The sequence below is a fragment of the Elephantulus edwardii genome, unplaced genomic scaffold (assembly GCF_000299155.1).
Source record: "Elephantulus edwardii isolate Elephantulus edwardi_28Jun2011 unplaced genomic scaffold, EleEdw1.0 scaffold00186, whole genome shotgun sequence".
In the NCBI taxonomy this organism is placed as follows: Eukaryota; Metazoa; Chordata; class Mammalia; order Macroscelidea; family Macroscelididae; genus Elephantulus; species Elephantulus edwardii.
The window spans coordinates 448,188-458,101 of record NW_006399936.1 but is presented as its reverse complement, the minus strand read 5'-3'; the positions used below and the strand labels follow the sequence as shown (position 1 = coordinate 458,101).

General features: G+C 49.2%; 1 protein-coding gene across 2 annotated transcripts; it reads left to right on the top strand.

The window, feature by feature from the left end:
• Positions 1 to 3,473: 3,473 nt before the first annotated feature.
• On the top strand, positions 3,474 to 8,785 carry MEPCE (methylphosphate capping enzyme). 2 transcript variants are annotated; one of them, XM_006896476.1, is made up of 5 exons: positions 3,859 to 4,041; positions 4,108 to 5,520; positions 7,583 to 7,801; positions 7,950 to 8,076; positions 8,191 to 8,785. In XM_006896476.1, the coding sequence occupies exons 1-5, from the start codon at positions 3,859 to 3,861 to the stop codon at positions 8,241 to 8,243; spliced, it is 1,995 nt and encodes a 664-aa protein (XP_006896538.1). In that variant the 3' UTR covers positions 8,244 to 8,785. The 2 variants fall into 2 exon arrangements, with proteins under 2 accessions (XP_006896537.1, XP_006896538.1); XM_006896475.1 differs by having other exon boundaries at positions 3,474 to 5,520.
• Positions 8,786 to 9,914: the final 1,129 nt, after the last annotated feature.

The following is a 9,914-nucleotide window of genomic DNA, read 5'->3' as shown; positions in this document are numbered from 1 at the left end:
GGATTGATTCAGTGACTGGGATAATTGGGATGGGAGTGTCAGAGACAGTGCAACTGGCACAGGACAGAGCAGAGTTTAGGGCTGTTGTACATAGGGTCACTATGAGTCGCAAGCGACTCGACAGCACATAACAACATCAACAACAACATCACAGTAATTCTCAAAGTGTAATCCAAAGACAGCCTGAGGGTCTCCTCTCTTTTCCAATTAAATCTCTGTATAGGATGCTAGATTTTTTTTTTAATTCTTCAATTAAAACAAGATTATCACATTGACTACTGAAACAGGTAAGAATCCAGTTGTTTTCTAGAAAAGCAGACATGAAAAAAGATTTGCAAAACAACAACAACAAAAAAAACACCCCACCCCAAAACATAAAATAATGCCATTCTTCACACAAATTCTTTTTTTGTTTTGGAAGATATTTTTCACTCAAAATGTTAATCATGCTAACATTTTTTCTTTTTCAATTAACTGTTAAATATTTTTCAATTCTAAGCTCTAATCTCTATTGTTTGTTATGTAGTCAACAACACATCATAAGACTCTGACCAGCTCTGAGTCCTGCTCTATCCTAATCCAATATCACTATCTCTGACACACCTACCCTTATTACCAGTTACTGTGTTAACCCATCTCATCCAGTGTCTTCCTCTCCTACACTGTTCTTGACCTTTCTAAACATGATATCCTTCTCCAAAGACTGGTCCCTCCTGGCTACATGCCCTAAGTATAAGATGGAGTCTCAAAATCTTGGCCTCCAAGAAGCATCTTTGTTTCACTCTCTACTGGACAGACTTGTGAGTTTCCTCCTTGTTAGCTTTCTTGGTAGTCCATGGTATGTTTAATACTCTTCTCCAGCACCACAACTCAAAAGCTTTAACCTCTAGTATGGATATAAACTATATAAACAAAAGCTTGCTAGAGTCTTAAATGATATTTAAGAGTGAGATAGGATTCTAAACCAGTTTGGTAACTGATCTAGTCAAATGATTCAGTCTTGTAAATATGTCTCAGAAATTATTCTTTCCCACTCCATTGCAAATGTGTTCACAAATTTCCAAATTGTGTGTTCACTCCTTAGATTGCTCCTCAAATCTTTAGACTTAAACCCATTAAAACTGACCCCTAACATAGACTTCACGAATCTAAAAAAAGATTTATACAGTTAAAGGGGGGGGAAAAAAGACCCTTCTATCTTCGTGAAGCCTGTATGTCATTTTCTTCAGCATGTATGTGTAATGACATGTGGATTCCTTATATTTTTATGTGTAATGACATGTGGACTCCTTATTTTTGATGATTAGATAACTAGGATTGATTTTTGTCTCTTTTTGGGCTTCAGCAAGCACGATTTCACACAAAACGGACAAGGAGTTAAAAACAGAAAGTAGAGTTTAGCTACCTTTGCTGCCCAGATTATTAATTTAGTAAGATTCTGACGGTCTCAATCTAATGGTTATTGCCTGAATGGCATCAATGGGCGTTTCAAGGTCCTAATTCGGAGAACGCGCTACTTATCACCGAAATAAAGCTGCCGCTTTTCCTATTCTTGCCATTTACAGCCCAAAACGCTTCCACGCACCCCTCGCGCTGGAACCACCTTCAAACTAGCACAGCCCCCCAGAATCCCTGATCCCCGTTTCCTCTCAGGTTTGGGACCCGCGACAAACTCCATCATGAAAATCGGGGTCACGAAGCTGGGAAAAGCCATGCTTTTGCTTTCTTTTCCCTCGTCAGTTTCCTTCAGCAACTGAGATAGAAAATACCACATTTAAAGATCCTTCGTACCCCTAAGATTAGTGAGTTTCTAGTCTGACTTCCACATCGCCAATTCCACCAGGAGGAAACTTCTGCTCAGCTAGTCCTACTGTCGAGGCACCAAGAGTCTCATTCCCTCTCAGATCGTCGTTGCCCGCCCTTATAATGGTCTATTTTTGTATGTTTGGGGTTGAATTTGAGGTTCATTTCTAAGGAGAGGTAAGAATGGTTTATCGCCCTGAAGAAAAAGCTTCTCCTCAGATAACAGGTACCAGGACTGGCTGCGACTAGAAATTCCACTGGCAGTCTACGAAAAGTCCAATACCTTCCGGAGCGAGGTGGACCTAAAGGACAGCAGTGGAGTGAGGACCTGCAGCGAATCTGCAAGCCCCTACAACGTGAATCCACTCCGTGAACCCACTTTTCCCGCCACGAAGACAAGGCGCGAGGACGCGCGGAAGCTCCACCCCCTCTAGCGGCGTGCTTGGGAGGCACAGGCGCGTGCGCAACTGCGCATGCGCAGGGCGGCTTCTGCAGGGGTACACTATTTCCGCCATTTTAGAATTCGTAAAACTACAAGTCCCATGAGTCTCTGCGACTTAACTTTCTCTTAGAAGGTAATAACCATGATCATGAAACACAGCTTCTTCGACTGCCTTTTCCTTCCTCTTTCCCTAGTGCCTAGTCTTCCTGTGAGGGCCTTTTTCCACTCTTTACCTTACTACTTTGAGATTCTTTAGCCTTCTTCTCAGCCCTTGAGACCTGCGTCTGCAGACCACTTCACCACCTTGAAAAACGGGCCACTTCGTGGAAAGTGCGTCAAACAGTTGTTCCCCTTTTGGCCAAGACAGGGGGAACCCAAACAGGCAGAATTCTCCTTCCCATCAATATATGTTTATATAACGCAAGGTGAACAACTACAGCGCGAGTTTGAGGAGTAGTAGTACGTGGGAGTTGGAAGTGGTGGTGGGCACAGCGGTCACCAGAATCGGCGTCAGCTGGTTAGCACGCAAGCGTAGGGCGGTGGGCGTGGGGGCCAAGAGGGCGTGGTATACCTAGGTGATCGTGATTGGGAGAAAGCGGAGGAGTGAGAACGACTCAGCATTTCAGCACAGGAAGAAGTTAGAAAACCTGAGCAGAGAATATTTTGAAAGTGGCCAAACTCCTTTTACTTAGAAGCAGTTTGTCACTACACTCCGACCCTTCCCTTCCTTTGCTAGACTTTCTCAGAAGCCCTTTCAAGTGGCAAGGAGGCAACCAGGCTATGAATAATTCACTATGAGCCCGTCCCCGTATTTAGTAAGCCACGCCTCCTCGAGTCGCGCTGACGCACGTTGCGTGTCCTAAACCTGAGGAAGCGACGTAACTGTCCCCGCCCCTAGGGCGAGGGGCGGGGCGTCGCTGCCAGCACGTGCTGCATCTACCCGCGCAAGCCCGAAAGGGTGTGCGCAGGCGCTGCCCTCTAGGGGGAGGGAGGAGGCGGGGGAGGGAGGTTGTTGGGTTTAGAGCCGGGCGGAGGCCGCTGAGACTCATTCCTCAGGAACAGGGTCTTGTGTGAAGGAGACCTTTTCACACCAGCTCCCCGTCCCCCGCCTACGGTCGTTGGGATCGCACGACTGAGACAAAGGATATCAGTAGGGACGGACATAACTACGAAGGGAAGTAGGGTGTCACCTCGGAGTGGTGGGGTTTTAAGGGGCAGGGGGGATTATATTTAAACTCCCTGGAGCCGTTAAGTTGGTTCGTACTCCGATGCGCGCGCAGCCAGGGTGTTGGCGGAGTGCGCATGCGTCATCCTGGGGCCAGAGGAACGCGCTTTAGCAGTGCGCGTTCGCGATTAGTGGTCGGGGTGGAAGAGAAAGGGGTCGGCGCAAGCGCGGTAGTTTCCTCGAGTTCGGGTCTCGCGGGCATCTTGTTTTGGTCTCGCGGGCGAGCAGGGCGCGTTTAGGGGGAGGGCGCTTGGGCGCGAGACTAGGCGAGAAGAGCAGAGCTGCGTGCGCATTCGGGCAAGGGGGAAGGAAGCAGGGAGTAGGAAAGGGGGGTTAAGCCCCCTGATCCCCCTCGTTATCCTCGCCTGGGACGGAGTAAGGGGAGGAAATGATCGAGATGGCGGCGGAGAAGGAGCCGTTTCTGGTGCCGGCCCCGCCGCCGCCGCTCAAAAATGAGTCGAGCGGAGGGGGCGGCCCCACGGTGCAGTCGCACCGAGAGGCCGCCTCCGGGCAGCACCGCGGCCGAACCGAACGCGGGCCGGGGCCTCGCGTACACTCGACAGGGGCCCCGGCCTCCTCGGAGGCTGGCAGGGACACCCCCGGGGCCGCTTCCACCCCTCGGAGCGGGCAGTTGCAGCAACAACGAGGGGGCGGCCCCCAGGCGCAGTCCCTCGGGGAGGCCCGCTTGTCGGACCCCCAGGGGCGAGCCGCTCCCCCAGAGGCAGGAGAAGAGCGGCGGGGAGGGGGAGGGACGGAACTGTGCCCCCCTGCCCCTCCTCGACCTCGGAATGGCTACCAGCCCCACAGGCCTCCAGGGGGTGGTGGGGGCAAGAGGAGAAATAGCTGTAATGTAGGGGGAGGTGGTGGCGGCTTCAAGCATCCGGCCTTCAAGAGGCGCAGGCGAGTTAATTCAGACTGTGACTCGGTGTTGCCCTCCAACTTCCTCCTGGGGGGCAATATCTTTGATCCCCTGAACCTGAATAGTCTTCTGGATGAGGAAGTAAGCCGCGCACTCAATGCGGAGACCCCTAAGTCATCCCCACTTCCGGCCAAGGGACGTGATCCAGTGGAGATCCTCATCCCCAAAGATATCACTGACCCACTCAGTCTCAATACTTGCACTGACGAGGCCCATGTAGTTCTCGCTTCACCACTCAAGGTCGGTCGGAAGCGGCATAGACATCGGGGACAGCACCATCAGCAGCAGCAGGCAGCTGGAGGCAATGATAACAACTCTTCCATGCTGCCCCCAGCCCCTCTCACACCCTCACTTCATGGGGAGGGCGCCACGCAGCATAGAGGCCAGAACCGGGATGCCCCCCAGCCCTATGAACTCAACACAGCCATCAACTGCAGGGATGAGGTGGTGTCTCCGCTGCCAACTGTCCTCCAGGGTTCAGTGGGCTCCCTTTCAGTCCCTTCAGCTGCCTCAGTTACCTCTGCACCCTCGTCTTCCTCTTCTCGACATCGCAAACGGCGCAGGACTTCCAGCAAGTCAGAGGCCAGGGGTGGAGGCCAGGGTCTCAAAGAAAAAGGCCGAGGGAGTGGGGGTGGCCGCCACCACCACCATCCTCTACCTCCAGCAGGCTTCAAAAAGCAGCAGTGCAAGTTCCAGTATGGGAATTATTGCAAGTACTATGGGTACCGCAATCCTTCCTGTGAGGATGGCCGCCTTCGGGTATTGAAGCCAGAGTGGTTTAGGGGCCGAGATGTCCTTGATCTGGGCTGCAATGTGGGCCATCTGACCTTGAGCATTGCCTGCAAGTGGGGCCCGTCTCGCATGGTGGGCCTGGATATCGATGCTCGGCTCATCCACTCCGCCCGCCAGAACATCCGACACTACTTGTCTGAAGAGCTGCGTCTTCCACCCCAGGCTCCTGAAGGGGAGCCAGGGGCAGAGGTTGGAGAAGGGACCACCACCACCACCGTCCGAAAGAGAAGCTGCTTCCCAGCCTCGCTGACAGCTACCCGAGGTCCCATTGCTGCACCCCAAGTACCGCTGGATGGAGCGGACACATCAGTCTTCCCCAACAATGTTGTCTTCGTCACGGTAAGAGGGCCTTTAAGTGCTTTAAATCCTTGTGAAGAGAACTAGATCCTCAAAGGGGCTGAATTGGCAAGTGAACACTGCTGCTGGGTTTGTCTCTCTGTGTATAACCTGGGAAACAGGATCTCTGACTTTGTGGGGTTTGGTCCTGGGGTCCCTTCTCATGGCTGCGTAGTTCTCTTCCCTAAGGTAATGGTTGACTTCTTAGCCCTGCACTCTGCCTGGGCAATAATCCAGCCTTCCTTGGGTGGCTTGCTGCTCCTGCTTACTGGGGGCTTCCCCCTCCCCTTTTCCTTGCCAGTAATTGTGTTTTTGGTGAAAATTTACACAAGTTAGGATCCCCTATGACAGCAGCCAAATTGTTAAGTCCAGTTAACACTTCACAACCTGTCAGTATTCTCTGTGTTCTTGTAGTTCCATTTCCAGTACTTTAGTTTTCCCTCCCCCCTTATCATATCTTTGCTGTAAAGCAACTGTTGATGTTTAGGTCTCCCAGAGATGGCTTTTTAGTGGAGAACCAATCTTACAGTTAATGCCATTCACTCAATACCATTTTACTGTTTCATTAGAAGGTAGTGTCAGGATAGTTTCAGTTCAAGATTTGAAAAGTATTTCAAGGCTCTAGTCTCAGGAGTCCTCTGGTTTTCATCTGGTTCAGGAGGAGTCTGGCAGTTTTGTTTTTCTTTTTTAAAGAATTGGGTTTTGTTTTACACTTTTCTCCTGTCCAGGAATACCTGTTGAGACCCCAGTCAGAACAGCTGGTCGGAGTAGCTAGGTGCCATTTGACTCTTCTCAAGGTTGACTAGGGGATTTGGTCAAGTTGCATTCTCTTCCCAAGCAATTAACAGCCTCTGGAAACCTGTTGGAGGGTCAGCTATGAGTCAGTTCTGACTCCATGGCAGGCCACCGTGAGATAGAACATAGTTTGCATTAGGGAGCCTTGGTGACAGTCTTTTGGCACTGCTAGCCCAAAAGGCTCTCTGGCGATTCAGACCCACCAGCAGTTCCACAGGAGAAAGTGGCGCAGTCTCCTCCCATGCAGCTTAAAGCCTTAGAGAACTCTCTGAAGGGCCTGTTGGTTCCCACTCAGTGGCAGTGAAGAATCAGAGGCCAAGAGCCCACATGACTTGGCCATTGGTCGTCACCAAATAAACCTTGGGTAATGGAATGAGGATTTTTCTTCCTCCACCTCTGTCCTTCCATGGTTCCCATCTTCTTCAAATGACTGGCCTCTTAACACCCTGAAGATGTGAGATAAAGACCCATAAAAAGATAGGTTGCCGCAATGATTTTAGCAGTGGGGTTGAACATAGCACAAGACCTGTCTGTTGGTGCCGCATAACAAGGGGAAGAGAGATGTGGTCCCTTTCCTCTGGCTGCACATGATATGCCCGGCAATACCCTGCTGGGACAATCTGCAGGAATAGGTGCGTGTGTGTTGGGTTAAACCTCAACTTCCCGGTTTCCCTAAGAGTGTTAATTTCTGTAGGAGAAAGGAAAAGATGGGCCTGAAAATTTGCCAAACCCAGCTAGAGAAGGTTTCTTATTTCAAGCCTGGGTTGCGTCTTGTCTTGTCTCTGCCTCACTCACCTCATTGCTGTCGCATCAACAGCAACTTCATGGCGGACTTTGGTGGATTTTCAGGGAAGAGATTGCCCATCCTGGGTTACATACTCTTAATGTTAAAAGTCACTCTGCTTTAGGTTTGTAAGGTGGGAGGAAGTATCAGGTAGGATCTTGAGGAAATGCTGATATTCACTCTCTGCAGTTTGACCCTAATTTGAATGTTAGCTAATTTGTTCAATTTTAATATTACTCTGGCTCCCTTATTTATTTATATATTTATTTTTCACTTAACCACCAGTAAGAAGCTGGGGCAAGAATATGTAAAGAAAAGAAAAAAAAAAAAAAAAGATAAGATACCATGTGGGAATTAGTCTGAGAAGTAACAGAGGGTTGTGACTTGGAACTAAGACACCTGCAGAACTTACTGCCACACGGGCTGCATGGGAAAACCAGATCTTATAATCCCCCTCATGGCCTCATCCCTGTTTCTAACCCACAGGGTAACTATGTGCTGGATCGCGACGAGCTGGTAGAGGCCCAGACACCTGAGTATGATGTCGTGCTTTGCCTCAGCCTCACCAAGTGGGTACATCTGAACTGGGGAGATGAGGGACTGAAGCGCATGTTTCGAAGAATATACCGGCACCTACGTCCTGGGGGCATCCTTGTCCTTGAGCCCCAGCCCTGGTCATCCTATGGCAAGAGAAAGACGCTCACGGTAAGTTAGGCTTTGGTAGGTCTGCGGCCTTTGAGGTAAAAAAAGCTTATCAAAAGGAAAGGGCCTTTCTGAACCATGAGGTGAAAAGGCTCTCTGGGCAGGCATCACTCTTGGCACCAGCAAGCTAAAATCGTCTCTTACGTTTTAGGAAACAATCTATAAGAACTACTACCGAATCCAGCTGAAGCCAGAACAGTTTGCTTCCTACCTGACATCCCCAGAAGTGGGCTTCTCCAGCTACGAGCTGGTGGCCACACCCCACAACACTTCCAAAGGTAAGTTGTACCTGTTTTGTTGATGGACAAGGAAGGAGTTCGGTCTTGACTTAGGTGGTCCAGATGCTCTAGAGCATCCTGCCAACCCTTACTGATTGCACCCTCTGCCCTCAGGTTTCCAGCGTCCTGTGTACCTGTTCCACAAGGCCTGCTCCCCCAGCCACTAAGTGGCCTTTTGAACAAAGAGCGTGAAGAAGCTATCCTCAGGACCTGAGGAAAGAGGAAAGTATCCCAAGGTCTTTCCTTTCTGGCTCCAAAGTTTTCTTTCTTGGATCTGCAGAGAAGACTCTTCTATGTTGCTGCCTCGGCCTCTTCCCCACACCTCTGGCACCTAAGCAGCAAGCCCAGCTGTGCTGGAGACAACCGTCATTTATTTTCCTTTCCCCCAGCCGGCTGGGCTGGATGGCATGGACTGTTTGCTGACCTGTTCTCCGAGGCTGTGGGAGGTGAGGATAGCAAATCCTCTAGCCCTGGCCTCCTAGTCTCCCGAGGAGAGAATCCCCTTTCTCCTCAGCCCTTGTTTCCTAGCTGCATTTCAGTGGACCACGGATAGATGAACTGAGGGTTTGAGGGGAAAGTTTGGCGGGGAGACATGCAGGTACTGTGAAAATCCTTCCCTCTGCTGTCCCCACTAGGAAAAGGGATTGGGTTTTTAATGTGAGAACAGCACAATAAACTTGATGTTTAAGGCAGTGGCCTCCAAGCTTGTGTCTGGCATGTTCTAGTTTGATGAGAAAGTACCTCTAATTGAACCTGTGCTACCTGTCTGCTCATGTAATAGTTATAAGACACATTTCTTAAAAAAAAAAAAACCACACACATTTCTCAGAGGTATAATGGAAAGGCAATAGAATACAAACTTTGATGGAAACATTCGGGGTGGGGGTGGGGTGGGGAATCCATGCTTTTTTGATGGGAGGTTTGGTTAGTCTTGGGAGTTAGCAGTAAAGTGGGTCTAGAAAAAAGCTACTTCAGATCTAAAAGTCATAACATCTGCCCACCTCTTTCTTGTACTGGAGACTCAGTTCTAGAATAGCTTTATCAAATGTTGTACATTTGTTTTGGGTGTGTTGGTTTTTGTTTTTTGTTGTTCTATAGATTTATTGTCAAAGGGCAAAACACTTAGAAAATTTGAAGACTCACTCCATAAAGTGGACAGTGCTAAAAGGCTTTCTCTAGAAGGCTTTCTTCTAGAGGCTCGTTGGAGTCAGAAAGGCAGGCTTCTATACATCCTTATCTGCAATGTAATCTATAAAATTTCTTGTGGACACATTTTCTGCATCTGTATCAGGAATTTCAAACCCAGATTTTTATCCTCCGGGGCTATGATAATATACAGTTGGTCCAAGCTGTCTAAGGCCAGGTAGGTTTTCCATAAAATGGCAATTTACTAAAAACTTTTCTGGATGTCTTAGCATAGAGCTTTAGAAGAACCTGTTCCTGGATTCCTCTAAAGTCAATGTGGGTGCATCATTATACTGACAACTGTGACACTCTCAGGAACCTGTGTGAATATCGAGACTGGGTGTGGAACCCCTGCTAACATGGTGCAGAGGCCACCAGCAGGCAGAAAGGACATGAGACGCCATTGCTTTGTCTACCCAGGATGCGCCATCAAGTGTTGCACATTGTTTAACAAACACTGAGTACTCTTTGGCCAGGTGAAAAGGTCCTTTTAAAGGCAGATAAATTGAGTATAATAAGCAGCTGCCTTGCAGACTCCTTGAGATGGGCACTCTGAAGCTAGGAAGGACTCTGCTTTAAAACGATCAGAAACAGGGAGCTCTGGTAGCCTACTGGCAAGAAGCTGCTCTGCAATCCCAGAGGTGCGTGGTTTT

Bases quoted from the DNA above. Each gene is read 5' to 3' on its own strand.
- MEPCE (XM_006896475.1), top strand. From the start codon at position 3,859: ATGATCGAGATGGCGGCGGAGAAGGAGCCGTTTCTGGTGCCGGCCCCG. The intron at 7,802-7,949 runs GTAAGTTAGGCT...CTTACGTTTTAG, and splicing joins GCAAGAGAAAGACGCTCACG to GAAACAATCTATAAGAACTA. The intron at 8,077-8,190 runs GTAAGTTGTACC...CTCTGCCCTCAG, and splicing joins ACCCCACAACACTTCCAAAG to GTTTCCAGCGTCCTGTGTAC.